General features: G+C 44.4%; 2 protein-coding genes across 2 annotated transcripts in view; both read left to right on the top strand.

The window, feature by feature from the left end:
- Galnt17 (polypeptide N-acetylgalactosaminyltransferase 17) overlaps window positions 1-20,293 on the top strand; it is a 473,219-nt gene that overhangs the window by 22,304 nt on the left and 430,622 nt on the right. The window lies entirely within an intron of this gene.
- LOC127202673 (60S ribosomal protein L34-like) lies at window positions 4,201-10,353 on the top strand. The gene is made up of 3 exons (XM_051161380.1): window positions 4,201-4,233; window positions 8,813-8,831; window positions 9,962-10,353. The coding sequence occupies exons 1-3, from the start codon at window positions 4,201-4,203 to the stop codon at window positions 10,318-10,320; spliced, it is 411 nt and encodes a 136-aa protein (XP_051017337.1). The 3' UTR covers window positions 10,321-10,353.

The following is a 20,293-nucleotide window of genomic DNA, read 5'->3' on the forward strand; positions in this document are numbered from 1 at the left end:
AGGCTAGATACAGAACAAAAACAGTTGACTTTGTGCTCTTGGATCTCACGGTTTAGTGAAAGAGGCTGACTGTAGGTCAACAGAAATCTCTCAAGTTGCTAAGGGAAGTGATGGGGCTACTTTGAGCTCAAGGGAACAGAGGAGAAGGTACGAGGAGGGTGGAGGCTTTTGGGAGGTACTTTCGAGTGGTATGTCACTCAAATTGGGTCTGGAGGGATGAAAAGTCATGGAGAGGCAGGGGAGGAAATAAGGGCATAGCTCAGAGAGAGGGTGTGTGAAGAGAGGGGAAAAGGCAGCATCTGAGAGAAATAATATCCTGGCAGGAGAATAAGAGCAACATGGAAAGTGGAACATGAGGCTGGAGAAGGAAGGGCCTGCTTGATCTGAAAGGTCAAGTTCCTGGGTTTGATCATTGTTCTAAGGGAGTGGAGCAAGACATGTTTAGCTTTGCCCCTTTGGTTACCACATGAAAAGTAGGCTGGCAGCTCTCTTAGCTATTTTTCTATTGATGTGATAAGACACCATGACCAAGGGAACTTATAGATAAAAGGAGTTATTTGAGGCTTACCATTTCAGAGGGTAAGTACACGTCCATCACAGTAGGGAGCATGTCAGCAGGCACGGCATTGGAGCAGTGTCTGAGACCTCACATCCTGAGACACAACCACGAGGTAGAGGGGACACACTAGGAATGACATGGGCTTTTGAAATCTCAAAGGCCACCCCCAATGACCCGCCTTCTGCAACAAAGCCACACCTCCTAATTCTTCCCAAACAGTTCCACTGACTGGATACCAAGTGTTCAGATACATGAGTCCATTCAGACTATCACAGTAATAGTAAGAACAGAACATCTGGATGACCAGTGGCTACAGGTATCTAGCCAAGGAGTGATAGTGTCAGAAAGCATGGAGAGGAAGAGCCACTGTGATGGATCAAAAGTAAATGCAGCAGGAATTGAGATGGATTTGAAGTCACTGGGAACCACTAGGCAGGTGAAGACAAGAAATCTAGAGATGTGAGATTCTGTCTTGGACATCTGGATGGGTGAGTGGTCTCTAGAAAGGTAGGAAAAGCTGGAACCAAAAAAAAGTTATCTATGGCAGGGACGGAGGATGTTGCTTATGACATGTTCCCTTGAATATATGAGATCTGAGTCCATCTTGAGAAGGTCCAGCTGAGAAAAGCCTTCTGTGTGCTTTGTCCAACTGCTTAGAAGAATGGGCATTAAGAGGAAGCATTTTTCACACACACACACACACACACACACACACACACACAGTTTTGTTTTTTGGGACAGGGTTTCTCTGTGTAGCCTTGGCTGACCTGGACTCGCTTTGTAGACCATGCTGGCCTTGAACTCACAGTGATCCACCAGCTTCTGCTGCCTCCCAGGTGCTGGGATTAAAGGCATGTACCACCATGCCCAGCTCATTCTTTTTTTAAAAAAATATTTTATTTTATTTTGTGTGCATAGGTATGAGGGTGTCAGATCCCGTGGAACTAGCGTTATAGATGGTTGTAAACTCCCATGCGGGTGCTGGGAATTGAACTCAGATCCTCTGGAAGAGCAGCCAGTGCTCTTAACCACTGAGCCATCTCTCCAGCCCCTATCTTTTCATTCTTACGCATCACGTGTTTTTCATACATCAAGCATATGCACAGACAGGTGTGATAAAGTGTATATTTGGCATCGTTTTATGTCTATTTGTTGAATACATGTATGTACAGATGCATGAACGTATGCATGTCTGCCCGTTGCAGGTCAAAGGGTAATGTTGAGCGTCTTCTCCTCCTTAGACAAGGATTCTTACCTAACCTGGGATTTGACGATTTGGCTGCGCTACCTGGCAAAGCCACCAGGACTCCCTGCTGTCTCTGTTTCCCCAGCATTGGAATATTATACATGCGCGCTTTGCACCCGTCCATTTATCTACCTATCATTTACTTATTTATTTCATATTTTAATTGTTAGTTAATATTGATTATCACCATGGCAGGGTCTAGAATCACCTAGGAGACCATGCCTGTGAGGGGATGTCTAAAGTGAGTTAAGTAAGAAGGGAAGAGCACTATAAATGTGGGCAGCACCATTCCCTTGGCTGGGGTCCCAGACTGAATAAAAAGGAGAAGGCTGGTCGAGCAGCAGCCTTCATCTCTCCCTCTGCTTCCTGACTGTGGATGCAATGAGGCTGGATGCCTCACACTCCCAGCACTGTGACTTTCCTACCATGATGGACAGCACTCCCTACCCATGAGCACAAGTAAGCCCTCCCTTACTCCCCGCCCCCACCCCGCACTTTTTTTTTTTTTTTTTTTTTTTTTTTTTTTTTTGTCAGAGTAGTTTATCACAGACAGGAAATTTTCTAAGCACATATCAAATTGAAAACTCTCATGATCATAAAATTTTACTTTTGGAAGTTTCCACCCCGTTTAAATGTATCCTTATGTGTACTGAAAGCCACAGAGAATGATAGTCTTGACAGCATTACTCAGACAACATATGCCACCAATAATGGAGTCGTAACTCAAGTACGTGAAAGTTTTAAAAAGATCTCCCAAACCCAAAGGAAAAGAAGCAACAAAAATACGGAGATAAAACGTTAGACAGTCGCTATACAAAAGGAGATGCCCAGATGACTAATAAGCATTTGAGAAGGTGCTAATGTCATCAGTCATCAGAGGAATGCAAAGCAAATCAGTATTTAAGAACCTCATACATCTATCTGAATGGTTAAAAGCAAATGAAGCGTGTCTGGGAGATGGTTCAGTCAATTAGAATGCCGGTTGAGCAAGCATAAGGATCTGAATGCAGATTCCCAGTATCCATGTGAGAAGCCCTTGTGTGCTGCATGCCTGCAATGCGGTGCCAGGGAGACAAGAGGCAAGAGGGTCTCCAGGACTCGCTGGCCAGACAGGTTCAGCGAGAGATCCTATCTAGGAATATTAGATGGAGAGAAATTGAGAGAAACATCTGATGTTAACCTCTGCTCTCTCTTCTCTCTTTTCTTTTCTCTCTTCTCTCTCTCTCTCTCTCTCTCTCTCTCTCTCTCTCTCTCTCTCTCTCTCTCTCTCTCCCCTCTCTCTTTCTCTCTAGGAACAACTACAAAGGTGCTCTGTGATATTGTGCTGTAGCAGAGGCTAGGCACCATCATGGGAGTAAAGCTTTTTTTGTGACACTGCTGGGCACTTTCTCCTAAGTTTCAATATTTAAATAAATGTATGCTATCTGAACATCTGAGTAGTTCCACTAGTATACATGTGTTTTAAAAAATGTGGATGGGGCCACAGATGTCTATTTGTTTGCTCAGCATGCTTGAAACCTTGGTTCTATCCCTAGTTCTGTATAAAAAGGGCGTGGTGGTGCATGCCTATAATCCCAGGTTCTGGGTGGTAGAGGCAAGAGGATCAGTAGCTCAAGGTCATCTATGGCTTCACACCAAGTTGGAGGTTGGAAAAACTTAGTCTAAGAAAAAGAAAGGAAGGAAGAAGGGAAGGAAGGAAGGAAGAAAGAAAGAAAGAGGGAAAAAGGTATGGGCACATTCCTCAAAGGACATGTGACACTTAGCACTGTGACATCTGTGACATAACATAGACAATGCAAGAGAGATGGGATTCAGAGGGATCAGTTTGTGGTCAACTGGAGACAGGTACTTGGACAGAACACGGTGGTGGGAACACAATGGCCATGGGAACATGTGGCAAAGCAGAGGGTTTTCACACCACCACAGTGAGAAAGGAAGTGATGCAAGAATATACCTGCGAAAGACTTACTCCCAGCGATCTACTTCCTCCAGCTAGGCTTTCCTGACTGGATTTCCAGAACCTTCCCAAATAGCCCCATCATCTGAGGACCAAGCCTTTAACATACAAGCCTAGGGGGGCACATTTCATAGGCAAAGTACAATGCTATTCATAGGAGCAGTTTCTATAATAGTCTGAAGGGAGACTCCCCAACTCCATTAGTGAGCAATCAGGACGAAGGCATGATGGGCAAACCCTTAGTTTCTCTTCTTGTTGCCGTGATAAAATACTTTGGGAAAAACTCCTTAAGGGAAGTAGGGTTTATTTTTGGCTCACAGTTTAAAGTGCAATCAGGGAAGTCAAGACAGGAGAAGGCAGAAGAAATGATAATCGATGAATATCTGCTCTAACCTAATTGTCTCAGATTTACACAGTCTAGGGCCCCCTGACTGGAAAATGGCCCTGCCCACAATTATAATAAGCCTTCCCGTATTGATTAATTTCCTCCAGATAATGGTTCACAGACCTGTCCTGATGCATATCACTCAGGTGAGTCTAGATATCGTCAGGGTGTCAATGAATGCTCATCACCATACCCCGTGACATGAAAATGAACAGGGCGGATCCACAGACAACCGCCCACCTGACCTTCACAGACAGAATGATGGAAGATGGCTAAGCCAAATGACGCATAGCGTGTGGTCCTGCTGATCTAAGTCAAACAGTTATGGAATATATAGCAATGGAGGGAATAAGAAAATCCAGGAAGCAGTAAAACTAAAAAAAAAAAAAAAAACGGCAAGCCTGCTAACAGAACATTCTCTCCTGGATTAAATTACCTGGCCCCCCTCACCACCCACCCCCACTTTTCTGTGAATTCTCTTATTTTCATGAACTCTTTTGATTACATATACTTATGTTGTACAGATTAATAACTTGATGACACATGCTTCATGCAGCAAGCAAATCTGGATGTTTTCCAAATGTGGTGGTAGTGTATGCCCTTTGTTCCAGCTCCTTGGGAAATTGAGGCAGGGGATTTTGATTTCAAGGCCAGCTTGGGAAACATAGCAAAACCCTTAAGAAACTATAAAATCAGGCCATGGAGATAGCTCAGCTATACAGTGCTGTCCACTCAAGCCTAAAGATCTGAGTTTGAATCCTTGGAACCCTTATAAAAGCCAGACATGTCTATCATTTATATATTCATCCATCTGCCTGCCTGCCTATCTATCTATCTATCTATCTATCTATCTATCTATCTATCTATCTATCATCTATCTGGCTGTCTATCATCCATCATGTCAGTCTCTGTATAGTCTATCATCTATCTATTCATCTTCTATTATGCCTATTATCTACTAAGATATTTACCATACATATATAATCTATAGGTAAGTAAACGGATAGATACACAGAGGGTAGGTAGATACATAGATGTATACATGGATAGATGAATAGAAGATAGCTGCATAGATAGATAAAAGATGTTATATAGAGCACACACGCGCGCACACACACACACACACACACACACACACAGAGAGAGAGAGAGAGAGAGAGAGAGAGAGAGAGATTGTGGAAAGAGACCAAGGAGAGCACGTGATGTCACCCTCCGGCCTCCATACAAAAAGACGAGGGACTGTCTCAACTGTCTCAAGTCTGGGGCCATTAAGCAGGATAGAAAGAACAACGTGAGATGGTGTACCGCAAGCAGTTAACCTCCTTCTCATCTCCTAATTTGAGAAATTCCTCAAGTGTCGCAGCCTCAAATTGAATAATTTTCCAATTTCCTCCTTAAGGTAATTTTTTAAACTACTGAGTTTTATAGGCTGGAGCATGTGAGACGCTGACTACTGTATGTCTTTTTAATTAGATCCTCTACATGATAATTAAAATCTCACTCTGCATCCTAGCTATTCTTAAACTCTGCAGTGATGCTCTTCTGGCTGAAAGCAAGCTGACCATCTGGAGGCAGTAAAACATCTTAACCTTAAAACGCGAACTATCAGTTAGCGGTACCCTGGATGAGAATTACTCGTCATTGCTTTAATAGGGGGAAATGCCAGGGTTCCATCCTTCATTCTGTCTAATCAAGAAACTGCAGAGAGTCACAGTTGGATGAAGGCTTCCAGAAGTCGGATGAGCCTTCTTCTTTTATCTCCATAGAAGAGTCATGACCTCCCCTCCCCTCCCCTTCCCTCTGAGGCCTTAGTATTGCCTCCAAGTGCCTGTACTTGGAAATAACTTCTAATTTTTTTCTTTTTAATTTGGGGGTTGGAGACAAAACTCCAAAGTTTTGGAAGTAGGTAAGGGAAAATGAGACTGTTTGGAAGCTTAGAGATAATTGGAGTAGAGAGAAGGGCAAACGAGGAAGATGTTGAGTAAGAATGAATTATGACAGAGAGATGCCGAAGATACAAAAGAGGATGGGTGAAGAAGGACACCTTTGATGTGGTACCCAAGAATTCTTACAATGGAGCCCTGCATAGTGGCTCATGGTGATAATCTTAATGCTTGGTTGGAGAAAAGACTATTAGAAGAGATCAGAAAATGAGGCAGAGGTCTCCCCTTAGGGAATTTCTACAAGGTGGTCCAGGAATCTCAACCTGTTAGCCAAAGAATGCTGTAACTTGTCACCACAGAGTTTCAGCTCTGAGCACAGTGACTGGGTGCTTGACTCTGCTTCCCCATCCCTGAGATGACAGGAACATACACGCCCTTCTGCTCATGTGTGGCTTTTGTGTGGGTGCTGGAGATCTGAATACAGGCTCCTACGCTCACGAGATATCCCACTTTCTTTTCTGTTACTGAGATAAAATACAGAGCACACACACACAGAGCAACTTAAAGGAGAAAGGGTTTGTTTTGGCATACAGCTCCAGGGGCATAGAGTCCGTCAGGTTGTGGAAGACATGGCCGCAGACAAAGGTGGCATGGTGACCAGAGCAAGGAAGCTAACTGATCACGCAGCATCTATGCTCAGGAAGCAGAGGGAGAACAGGAAGTGGAGCCAGGCTATACAATCAAAGCCTTGTCTGAGTAATGTACTTCCTCCAGGAAGGTTCTGCCTCCTATTGGTACCACATAATGGCCACCAACTGGGGACCCAACTACATAAACGCACAAGCCTGTAGAAGGCATTTCTCATTCAAACCACAGCATGTAGTAAGTGCCTTGCTGGATGAGCCATCTTCCCAGCCTTGTAATCGATACTTCCTGGCCTCTGAGCTTGGCACTCCACGTTCAGATCTGTATTTATTCCACTTATGCATGACCTTGGGCCATACACATAGCTTTTAGTTGTTTTTCTTGTCCATATGACAAAACACCCCAACAGGAGTGATTTAATGCAGGAGACATTTATTTTGGCTCACAGTTTCGGATGGTTCAGTACATTGTGTTGGGGAAAGGCATGGGGGCTGGAGTGCCTTGGTTCTTTAGAAGGGAAGCTTGGGGCTATTTAGTTACACCATAGCAGCCTACAAGAAGCAGAGAAAGCACAGGCAGGAACCGGAAGCAGATACCACCTCAAGGTCCACTCCTAGCATCTTAGTTCTGCTGGCTAGATTACAGTTCCAAAGGTTCCACCCACTGGTGACTGAGTGTTCAAACACATGAGCCTGTGGAAGACGGTTGACAATCATAAGCGGCCTTTGTCAGCCTTATTTTACTGGTCTATAGGTTTATGAGTTTATCTACAGTTTCTGGAGCAACCTGAGGTAGGAAGAGTACCTGTTATTGTTATTAGTGTGTGTGTTTTGAGTACTTTTTAAAAATGTGTGCACATGAGTGCATGTACACAGCTGTATGTGTACAAGTAGAGACCAGAAGGTGTGTGTCTTCTATCATCCAGCATCTTACCTTTTCAGAGAAGTTCTTTCACTGAGCTTGCCAGTTCTGAAAGGATGGCTGGCTAATGAGTCCCAGGAATCCACCACCGTCCTAGTGCTAGGGTTACAGGTACACACCACCACGCAGGACTTTCTAGGTGGGTGTTATGGATCTGAACTCAGTAGGTAGTTTACTTCCTGTGTTAGCTCCATAGACTGTGGCTTTTGTTGTCCATGGAGCTTTGAGATGTACACCTGTTCAAGGTCAGGGCAAAGCCTCCTCATTAAACCACTGGGAAGCATTCTACTGAATGATCTTCTTCATAGACACTGGCTGTTCTGGCATTTTCTCCCTGACCCCTGAGCTCTGCAACACAGGAATGTTTTGCTACAGAACCAACTGTGTCTGGAGGAGGGCTGTAACCAGGAATGCTGCTGGAAGGCAACTGAGCCCTTTAGACTTAATGATTTATAACCAAGGAACTGGTGTGTGACATGGCGACCTTGAGTTGACACTCCCCCACTTCCCTGTGGAACACCAGCAAGACCTCTTAAACCATTTCTCCTCATTTTCTCTGCTTGGCACCTTGGTGGGAGGCCGGCAGCACAAACAGCCAGACAGCTCAATTGAGTCTTGTCTCTCACCCCCACCCCCACCCCACCCCTAACCCCATCCCCCTCCCTACTCTTTCCTTTTGAGTTTTTCCGGTTGTCTGGGGAAAAAAAAAAAAAAAAGCTTTTACCTTCCCACACTTCTTCCCATCCAAACTTGATCCAGGGGATTAATTTAATTAGAATAAACTCCAGGTCCCTGAATATGTTAATCCTCTTCTCAAAGGCTGATGTTTCTACATCCTGCTGTCTTTTATAGCTCTGCTGAGTGCAATGAGCCTTAGCCAGAAGCTGGGGTAGGAAGCAGACATCTTCCTCGTTGCTCTGAACTGGGACTCATTTATTTGGTAGCAAGGCTGCTCCCCTTGATGAGGATAAACGGCCATAATTGCTGACCCACAACCTGTGGTACCTGCAGACTCCTCCTCCAACGAGTGCATCGAGTTATTTGATTAAGGAGGGTGGCCATGAAGGAACAAGGCATGCTTTCCTTTCTTCCAAGTTTGTGGGTATCAGGCAGATTCTTCGTTTTCCGGACTCAGTAGGACTTAAAGGGCTGAATATCAACTTGGGTCAAGGGATGTTTAATTCATTACCTGTGAGACTATAATAGCCTCATCTAGGTCCTGGTGGGAGTTGTAGGTGTCTAATAACTTCCTAGAAAGTTCTTTACTTTCTTCTCAATTTCCCTTTGTTCCTGCCTGCCATGCACAGAAGTCAGATCTGAAAGGAAGGAAGAAGTTTCTAGACCACAGAACTTCTAAAGGCACCACTTCCCTTACTAAGCTTTCTGCCCTCCCACTGGGTACTAGTTTGATTGAGAAACGACCCCCAGAAGCTCATGTACTTGAACACTCGGTCTCCAGTGGGCAATACACTTTGAGAAGGTTCTAGACCTTTAAGAAAGTGCTGTCACAGGGGAAGTACTTTGAAGGTTTCTAGCATGGCCTCACTTCCTGTTCTCTCTCTCTGTGTAGAGTGTGATCGTGCAGCTTTCTACTCCTCCTGCCATGCTGTCCTCACCATTAGGGACTCTAACCCTCTGGAACCTTAGGCTACAATAAATCCTTTCTTCTTCCACTTGCTTTCGGTCATGATGTTTTGTCACAGCAACATAACAGTCACACACACACACACACACACACACACACACACAGAGAACACAAACTCAACTTGGCACACTTTAGCCATCACCAGAAGCCCAGGCTAGTTCATGTTGCCTTCTAGAGACAACCAGCGTCTGATCTGATTGTTACTACTATTTTAGTTTTCATGACCAGGATAAACCAAGTCACCTCCCACTGCCAACTGCATATGTGGGGAACAGGGCCCATCACTTCATAACAACAAGCCCTGGGGTGGGGTGGGGGGGGCTCAGAATGGTGAAAATAATGTTTATTTAGCAACTTTTCAGGTTGGGCACCAATTCAAACAAAATGGTAGACATGCCAACTAGACTCAGTCATGTTTGTACCTCTTGCACAACAGGGTTATTGCTGATGTTCTGCTTAACAGATATTTGATCCTGTAGATTTGCTATTGTAAGAATTCTCCTGTGGACATAACCAAGTAAGCATTTGCCTTAACCCCTCCTTCCCCACAATGACAGTATTTCTGGGGCCCTGAGATTAACCTTTGGTTTAAATGTATGGTCTCCAACAGTCAACTGCTGGGGCAGGGGGCCTTGTTGTCTCGTGTGTAGCTAAACTGAAGCTTGTTCATATCAAAGGAACTTTTGCATTGAAAATGGACCTTCAGGGGATGGTGCCTAGAGGCACTCAAAATGGTCCAGCATTTGACATACTGTTGTAGGTTTTCCTACAATACAGCCTCTAACAAAACGAGGCTGTCCTCTGGCAACAGAATTGTTTACCTGTACAACAAGAAGGTTGGGAAAGCACCTCAATCCGCATGTGGTGTGTGTCCAGGCAGACTGCGAGGAGTTTGTGCTGTGAAGCCTAAAGTCCTGATGAAACTGTCCAAGACAAAGAAGCACATCAGCAGGGCCTACAGTGGCTCCATGTGTGCCAAGTGTGACCGTGACAGGATCAAGCTGGCTTTCCTTATTGAGGAGCAGAAAATCGTTGTGAAAGTGTTGAAGGCACAAGCACAGAGTCAGAAAGCAAAATAAATATGTAGTTTTTTTAAGTAATAAAAATCAAGGCTTGGTAAGAAAGAAAGAAAGAAAGAAAGAAAGAAAGAAAGAAAGAAAGAAAGAAAGAAAGAAAGAAAGAAAGAAAGAAAGAAAGGAGAAAGAAAGAAAGAAAGGGGACTATCATATTTTGTTTCTCACACATAGAAGAATAGTACTCCTATCCAGATATTTTTAAAAACCCACAATTCAATCTAATCAATGAAGTAATAAATAACGTAATGAAAAATAGAAATGAAGCCAGATGTGTTGGCATGGACCTGCAACGCCAGGACTATGGAGGCTGAGGCAGGGGCATCACAGATTTGAAAACAGTTTGGATTATGTAATGAGATCCATTCTAAAACAAAGGGAAGAAGGAAGGGGAAAGGGAAAAGAAAGCAGGAAGGGGACTTTGATATTCAAACAAATATTTCCCGGAAGGAGATCTTTGAATGACCTAAAAACATACAAGTGTTTATTATCACTCATTATCAGACAAACCGAGAAGGAGCCAGGCATGTTCATTGGCCCTTGTAATCCTGCACTGGGTAGTTTTATGTCAACTTGACACAAGGTAGAGTCATCTGAGAGAAGGGAAGCCTCAACTGAGAAAATGCCTTTATAAGACGGGGCTGCAGACAAGCTTGTAAGCCATTTTCTTAATTAATGATTGATGGGGGAAGCACTATGGGTGGTGCCATCCCTGGGCTGGTGGTCCCAGGTTCTATAAGAAAGCAGGCTGAGCAAGCCATGAGGAGCAAGCAAGTAAGCAGCACCCCCTCCCTGGCCTCTGTATCTGCTCCTGCCTCCAGCTTCCTGCCATGGCTTCCTTCAGTGACAGACTACAATGTGGAAGTAAAAGTCAAATAAATCATTTCTATCACAACTTGCTTTTTGGTCATGGGTGTTTTATCATAGCAATAGAAACGCTAAGAAAAATCCCAATACTAGGTAGGCTGAGGCAGAAAGCTTGCTTTAAGTTCAAGGCTAGCCTGGGCTACAAAATGAGATTCCCATCCAAAAACCACACTAAGTAACAATAAGGAGCCACATATTTTGTTGTTTGTTTGTTTGTTTTCAGGACAGGGTGTTGGAGGTTGGTCTGATGTATTTTGATGCTAATTACTTCTTGCTGTCTCTGTGACCCACCTTACCTCAGAGCCTAACTTGTTTGATCAATAAAAGGCCATCACACCTGGGCAGGGCAAATGGGATTAGAGTGGCTAAGGGGCAGGGCAAATGCAGTAAGAATAGCTAAGGTTCCAGGGCTTTGAGAGACAAACTTTTGGGAGGAGAGACAGGAGGAGAGGGGAGGAGAAGAAGGCTGGGCCATGGGTTAGGTGGAGAAGCATATGGCCAGCACGGATGGAGACTTGGCCCAAATGATGATAATTAGCAAGTATTTGGGATTATGGATGGGAGGTATCTTGATAGAAATTATTAGAAGCAAATGGCATGGGATTTGGGGCAGTTATCCAATACCTGCCTCACTATAGGAAGTAGTTTAGAGGGTTAATATCTGCCCTACCCCAGGTTTACTAAGTCTATTTTAAAATATAACACGTGCCTGTGTCTTGATTGATTGTTAGTGGGTTAGAAAATGCTGCTGTAATAATTATTATAGGCCTAATAATAAACATTATTAGACCATACTGGTAAAATAACTGCAATAACAGAATATTTCAGTGTAGCCTTGGCTGTCCTGGACTCACTTCGTAGACCAGGCTGGCCTCAAACTCACAGAGATTCACCTGCCAACCTGCCTCTATCTTCCTGAGTGCTGGAATTACAAGAGTATGCCACCTGTCTGGAAAGGAGTCACTTTTTACCCATAACAATGGCTAAAATAATTAAAAAAAAAAAAAGAGAGTTATGTTGGCAAAGTCGTAGATGAGTTTGATGGTTTCTTATGGAAGAAAATGTGTTTTGACAATGTTTTACTGCGGTTATATGCCTAGGTCTGTACACATGGCACACAGAAATAAATATGTTCAAATAAAAGTTTGCCAGGATAGCAAGATGGGTCAGTGAGTAAAAGTGCTACACACTACACCTGGCAACACAAGTTTGAATCCCAGGACCCCCATGGTGAAAGGAGAGAACTGACTCCCAAAGTTGTCCTCTGACTTCTGTGTGTACAATGGAGTACATGCACACACGTGCATATGTTACACACACACACACACACACACACACACACACACACACGCACGCACGCGCACGCACACACACACACACACACACACACACACACACGATGTAATAAAAAAAAATTTAGAACAATAAGAAAAGCTTGTCCATGAACATTCTCAGCAGTTTTACTCATAACAACAAAACAGAAATCTCTAAGGTCCCCCAACATGGCACTTAGAAGCAGAGCCTGCTGCAGCACATCTGTAACCTTAGTTACTTCTGAGGCTGCGGGAGGAGGACCATAAATTCAAGGCCTGCCTGCGCAGCTTAGTGAGGCCCTGTCTTAAACAACAAGAGAGCCAGGGATATAGTTCAGTACTAGAGCATCAATCTCAGTAGTATAAAAAATAGATTAAAAAAAAAATTAAGCCATAGTAAAGAAACTGGAATGTCTCCATGTAACAGATTTTTTTTTTAAATCCAGAGAACAAAGAATGAATTATTGATATATGCTACAACATGAATTAATATCAAAATAGTTGTTTTGAGTGAAAGGGGAAAAAAACATACATATTGTATAATCTCATTTATATGCAAACCAAATCAGTTTGTTTCTGGAAGTGGAGCTTAGAGGGATCCGGTTACTCGGGTGCAGAACGGAACTTTCTGGAATGATGAGATTTGTCTGTCTTTTTAAGTGGTGTTTGCTGTGTTGGATGTTATAAAACTACTGAAGTTCTTTATTCGGTGCCGTGACAAAAATGCCTGACAAAGGTAGGTCAAGAAGGAGAAGTTTCGAGGCAGACAGATCTCTGTGAGTTCGAGGCCATCCTGGTCTACAAAGGGAGTCCAGGACAGCCAAGGCTACACAGAGAAACCCTGTCTCAAAATACACACACACACATACACGAGAGAGAGAGAGAGAGAGCGGAGAGAGAGAGAGAGAGAGAGAGAGAGAGAGAGAGAGAGAGAGAGAGAGAGAGAGAGAGAAACAAAAGGGTTTCTTATGGTTCACAGTTTGAGGATGCAGTCCATCATGATGGGGAAGGTATGGCGGGAGGAGTGTGAGGTGTCTGGTCCTGCTGCACTGTAGTCAGGAAGCAGAGAGAGAGAGGAACATGCCATTCAACTCACCCTCTCCTTTTTAACGCAGGCCAGGACCTCAGCCTCTAGAATATTCCTGTCCACATTCAGGGTTGGTCTTTTCCACACCCCTGCTAAACCTCTCTGGAAACACCCCCACAGATACAACTAAAGGTGTGTTTCCATGGTGATTCTAAATCCGTAAAAAGCCAGGCTTGGCAACCGGTACCTGTAATCCAGTTCTGGAAAAGGCAGACAGGCATGTCCCTGGGGGCCTGGTGCCTGGTGGCCAGTGAGTCATGCTGAATCAGGTTCAGTGGCAAAAATAAGGTGGTGAGATACTGGAGAAGACACTTGATGTTAACTCCTGTTCCTGCCCTGTATACACACACATACACACACACACACACACACACACACACACACCACACACACACAGAGAGAGAGAGAGACCGACACGAGAGAGACGAGAGGGGAGGGAGAGCGAGAGAGAGAGGAGGAGTGAGAGGAGAGGAGAAGAGAGAGAGAGAGAGAGAGAGAGGTAGTAAAAGACTGTGGTCCAAAGGTTCCATATAGAACCACACTGGTTATATTAGGAATGAAATCTAGTCATTTGTAAGAGGCACACTCTAGTAGAAAAGCAATGGTTCTGAACTCTGAAAATGTCAGTTCACATGATTTTTTTTTTATATATATAAGTCTGTATTGAGGAATGAATACGCTAAAGCTCTGTGAAGTTATCAGGGGTCTGAAAGGCACAGGGTAGATGTTTTGATGTTGAGTTTATGAATATCTTTTAAAACATTCTCCTGTATTCTTTGTGCACTGGCCACAAAGAAGCCTTTCTCTTTCCACCATCTTCAAATATTTCTTTGTGTGGGAACCAAAGTCTAGATATATAACGGTAGACAGAGCGAGACACTCTTAGAAACGGTCTGTATTTTAGGGAAAGCATAGGCAGGAGACACTGTGGGTCAAGCCTGGTGTCCCATCCTCCCATTAAGACCAGAAACTCATCATATGTTTTCCTTTCCCATCCCCTAATCCCCCTTACCCTTTCCTCCCCTCTCCCCTCCCCTCCCCTTTCTCCCCTCCCCCTCTCCTCATACTCCCTCACCGGTCCCCTCTTTTCTTCTTTCCCCTTACATTCCCCTCTTCCTACACTTCCCTCCCTCCTCCCCTCTCCTCCCCTCTCCTCCCCCCTCCTCTCCCTTTTCCTTTCCTTTCCTTTTTATTTTCAGGGGGGTGGGTATGCTGGGCATCAAACATAAGGCACCACACGTGCCAGGCAAGTCTCTATCAATGAGCTATATCCACCGTTATTATTACTATCATTTGTAAATTGTGCACACAATGCATTCTGTTGATTCTCGCACCCACCCTTTTTTTTACTTTCCTCTTACCTCTGTCGTCCCCACACTCCCTGAAGATTCCTCTTCTCTACGTTAATGCCTTTCTGTTTTGTTTTGTGACACACTGGTTTTAACAAGTGCAATCTCTGTGGCCTCAGATTTGGAACTCCCCACTGTAGCCTGGCGGACACTCTATTGGGCACACAGATGAGCGCGATGAAGGCCCCTCCTTCAGAACCCGCCAGTTGCCAATAGTTTAACAGAAAGGATTAGGGCCTCACGAGGCCTCCCAGATCTATTATTGGCTGTTGATAGGCCCAACCTTGTGCAGATTCAGCATGCAGAAACACAATTGCTGTGAGAACTGTGAACCCTGCGAATGACAATGCCAAAGCGCCATGCAAGATGTGCCCGCTAATGCAATAGTGGCACAGATGTTATAGGGATGATAAACTGCTCTTAGATTTTTTTTTTTTTTTTTTTTGAGGCCTGACTCACAGGAGAAAATTCATGCCATGTACTATAAACTCAGGTTTTTGTTTTGTTTTGTTTTGTTTTTTTTTAAGACCTGGGAAGCTGTAGACCCTAGGGGGCCTCTTATTACTGGTGCCTGCCCTTTATTTGAAGAAAAGAAATGAAAATTTTGCAACAGAATCGCATAGGTTCTCTAGGCTGGAACTCACTCTGTACCTCAGACAGGTCTTGAACTTGCAATCCTTTTGCCTCAGCCTTGCCTCTCAAATAGCTGTGATGACGGGCCTGTATCAGTGGCGAGACAGGTGGTCTTGTCGAGAATGAAAGCCAACAGGCAAAACAGAATAAACCTCCCTTCTTTCATGTTCTTTTAGGTGGGCTGCCATCAGAAATAGTCAAGTTGACAATTATTCATCGCAGCTATCTGCCCAGCTTTTTTTTTTTTTTTTTTAACATGGGTTCTGGGGATCAAACTCAAGCCCTCAGAGTTGCATAGCAAGCGCTTCGCCCACCAAGCCATGTCCTCAGCTCCTCTTTATGTACCTTCTTTAGCTCAGCCAGCCTTTTACTTATTTAGCCAGTGTCCCTTTGTAACACTGCACTGCACGGTGTTCCTTTGCCACCACACAGGTACAGAAGGAGGCTTTTATCTTACACCAAGTGACAGGAATGTGAGTCCATAGGTACAAGGAGGGTAAACAATTGCAGTGTTGTAGCATCCTAGATACTGGTGCATAGTGGTACGTCCTAGGATTTCTTTGATTGGGGGAATAGGTGGGGAATAGGTTCCTAGTCTGGGGCTTTGCTTTTTTTTTTTTTTTTTTTAAGTTTTTAAAGTTGGTTTTTTTTAAATGTTAATTGTGTGTGTGTGTGTGTCTGATGGCATGTATGTACCATATAGTACATATATGAAGGTCCCAGGACAACCTCATGCGATGGTTGTCACCCTTCCACCTTGTTTGAGGAGGGGATTTAGTGTTCGCCGTTGTGGACACCAGGCTTAGCTGTCCTGTGGCCATCAAGGAATTCTTCTGTCTCTGTGTCGCATCTCTGTGATGGAGCACTAGGACCCCACAGACACATGTTCTCCGGTGCCTGGCTTTATGTTGGTTCTAAGGGTCCTAATTCATGTTCTCAAGGTTGGACAGCAAGCACTTTACATACTGATGCACCCTCCAGCCCAGGACACGTATTACTGAAATGTAGCCCCACGATGGACATGCGATTCCACCACTCCCCGCCAGTCTAGTCATTCTAGTCAGCAATTAGTCCCTTAGTGCGCTATGACCCTGAGTTCTTCTGAGCACAGTGCACTGTGAAGCAAGGCCTCAGAAGAAAGTTTTTTTTGTTTTGTTTTTCTTTTGTTGTTGTTGGGGTTTTTTTTTTTTTGTAGTTTAACTGAGTTTCTTAAATAAGACAATTTTGGGGAGCCATCTGAGATAATCCCTGCTCTCACTCCCTCTTTTCTCCTCTTCCACTTCCTCTTCCTGTCCCCCCCCCCCCCCCCCCCCCCCCCCCCGCTTTTCAGACACAGGGTCTCACCTTCACTGCTCTCCCTGCCTCAGCCTTGGATTCCTTAATGTAAAATCTTGAAATGGTCAAGCGTGGCAGTACATGGCTGTGATCCCAGCGCTTGGGAGGAGGGTCACGCGTTTGAAGCCACTCTTGACTACATAGTGACTTCCAAGCCAGCTTAGGAGGCACATCGAGACCTTGTCTCACAAAACTATCAATAAAAATGAACAATTTTTTAAGAGTCAGGAACCAGTTTGTTCCTCGGTGATTGAGGTGGCACACAGCCCACACATCTTAGTGATAGGTCACACAGACACAGATATGTAGTTTTGCTGGTTTCTCTAGCAGGATTGGGGCAGACAGTTTATTGACAGAGGTGGCTGTTGTTGGGGGACAATCAGAACCCCTTTGGGAGACTGAAGGATGGGACTCTTTGACACTCTTTCATCTGTGTGAATGTAGTTTACATGGCTCTGTGGGCCTGTGGATATAACCAGCAGGCAGAACTGATTTAATTCATTTCTTTCCTATCCGTTCAATCTTTGCTCATATAACCACGAACAAAGTCTGTTTGCCTACCAGGCGCTGAAGCCGTGTGACAGTTCACCCAGCCTTGGCCTCCAGAACTGCAGGCTCCAAACAGATACTCAACTACTTACATTCTTATGTACACACTCAGTCCTGCAGATTCTCAGACTCCACCAACTGCAAGTGGAAAAAAATACTAAGGGGGAAAAAAAAAAAAAGGAAGGGGAGGGGAGGGGGTATGGGGATGGCTTAGTGACTGAGTAAATCGCTTACTGTCCAAGTATGAGGTCTGAGGTGGGTTCTCAGAACCTACCTGAAACTGAACATGACAGTGTGTATCCTCATACTCAGATGGGAAGATGGGGAGTGGAGGCAGGAGAATCCCAAGGAGCTAATAGGACAGATTGCCTGGCATACACAGCAAGGTATGTCAAGCGAGGTATCTCAAACAAGGCACCAAGTGAGGACTAGCACCTGGGGCTGTCCTCCGATCCCTAAATACATCCTGTGGCAAACAGACACACATCGTACACACAAAGAAACTCCATCTGTACCGAGCACGCATTGACTTTTATTCTCCTCGTCATTTGTTCCCTAAACAACGCAATGCCAACAATTCTCATAGCAATTAGATGGTGTTAGTTTTAATGAACTAGAACAAACCCCCTTTGTTGTTGTTTTTGGTTTTCATGTATTTGTACTGAGACAAGGTCTCACTCTCAAGTCTGTGCTGGCCTGGAACTCGTGTAATCTTCTTGCTGTAGCCTCCAAACTTTCGGGGTTATAGTCACGTGCCACCACGGGCAGCTGAGAGGCCATTTAAAAGGACGTAGGATGCTGTGAACATTTCCTACCACGGCATTCTATGTAAGAGATTTGCAGCCATTACTTTTCTATTCAGCCTCACCTAAATTCTTAGGACAGGGTCAATGGCAGCTAGATTCTTTGCCAAAATATCCCACAAATGGCCTCTAGCCCAGTTGCTGTTGAAATCTTTGTTTCGCTAGGAAACAATGCGAATCAGTCTACAGTCTACATTTAGTCTCTGCATGGCTGTCATAAGCGGGGGTCTTCTTAGAAGGACCTGTTAAGCTCCACTTACAGCATTCAACCCTCTTTCTAGTTAAAAAACAAACAAAACAAACCAACAACACCCACAACAACAAAAATAGAAGACAAAACAAAAACAATATAGACAATTTTTTTTTTTTCAGCACCATTCCGCACTCTCTCTGGTACAAACTTCTGTATCGTTACTTTTTGTTGACCCAAGTGACATAGGGAAGAAAGAGTTTATCTTAGCTTATGATTCCTGAGGACAGTTTATGATGGACGGGAAGCCTAGAGGGATGCCCAGCAGCAGGCAGACAGATCAGGAACTAGAAAGGAAACCGAGAGGCCTGGTTATAAACTCTCAAAGCCCGCCCCCAGTGACATACTTTCCTCTAGGAAAGCTGTACCTCCTAAAGGCTCTGTAACCTTGCTCAACAGTGCACTAACTTGAAACTTAAGAATTCAAACACAAAGCCTATGAGGAGTATTGTTCATTTTCCTATCAGTAACTGGCTAGAAACCCAGGTGGGTATGATAACCAACTATGTTCATATTTCCAGGCTAGAGAAACAAAAATTAAAAATGGGTGAACAGAGTCCAAGCGATGAGAACATTTACTGGCAAGCTTCAACTTCAGAGCGCTTGGATTTTCTTCTTGTCTAGCCAGAGAGTGCATGTGCCCCTCTGGCCTGGGCGAGCTGGTGGCTTCATGACATATCTACCGGCTTTGCTCTCCCTAGCTTCCACGTACAGCAGCTTCTATGTTCATAAAGGACATTTGACATACTAAATCTCAAGGGGGTAGCCTACTATCATGAACAGACCATGAACTACATTTTCACACAGACACTTAGATCCTGCAACCCTGCAGTTAAAACCTCATGCTGTTGCTGGGAATGCAGCTCAAGGGAAGAGCATCTGCTTAGAATCCCCCAGTTAGGTTGTGGCTCAGTGGTAGAGCACCTGCCTAGAATCCCCCAGTGAGGGGCTGGGGTGTGGCTCAGTGGTAGAGCACCTGCCTAGAATCCCCCAGTGAGGGCCGGGGGGCATGGCTCAGTGGTAGAGTGCCACTTAAATGTTTCTCCAGCTCCAATCTATCATTTTCAGGGCAGGCCTTTTTGTCCTATTGCTTTCCTACATGGCTGTTCATTCTTTATTGCATAAAAATAAATAGCTCATAATCTGGGCATGGTGCTGCACACCTGTAATCCCAAGACTTGAGATGCCAAGGCAGGAGGCTCACAATTCCTAGGCTAGCCTTGGCTCCCATAGTGAGACTGATCTCCAAAATCAAACCCAACCCCAAACCTAACCCAACCACATCAAGTTTCCCTTGCATCCCCATGCCTGAAGGCCCCATGACATTTACAACTTTGCTGAATTAAGTATGTTATGCTGTCCTCTGACTAAAGTGTCCTGTATTTTTTGAGTGTGTGTGGGGGTGGTGTGGGGTGGGGTGGGTGGATGACCTATAAGTATGGGATTGATCAAGGAGATCACATGTTCTAGCAAATCCACTGGCTACCCTTTGCTGTCGTTCTGACACTGCAGGCTGGTCTTGGTCTTCAATGGACAGCTGTGCAGATGTGGCCTCAATCAGTCCCTGATGTTCTGAGTGCCACAGACTCTGGCGTTTCCTGCCACCCAACTTCTCTTTTATCTCACCGATGGATGTTTTAAAATGCTTTCTTCCATGCTTTTTTTGAGACATGGCTTTTTATTGAACTGAGGTTTTTTTTTTTTTTTTTTTACTCAGTTCACTGTAGATTATAACAATTCAATACCCTAAGGATCTTGTTGAGCAGGCTCTAAAGAAATGAAAAATAGAAGTG

The sequence above is a fragment of the Acomys russatus genome, chromosome 19, assembly GCF_903995435.1.
Source record: "Acomys russatus chromosome 19, mAcoRus1.1, whole genome shotgun sequence".
Taxonomy (NCBI): Eukaryota; Metazoa; Chordata; class Mammalia; order Rodentia; family Muridae; genus Acomys; species Acomys russatus.

What these genes read in the sequence shown, in the direction of transcription:
- LOC127202673 (XM_051161380.1), top strand. Translation starts at nt 4,201, where the DNA reads ATGGCCCTGCCCACAATTATAATAAGCCTTCCC.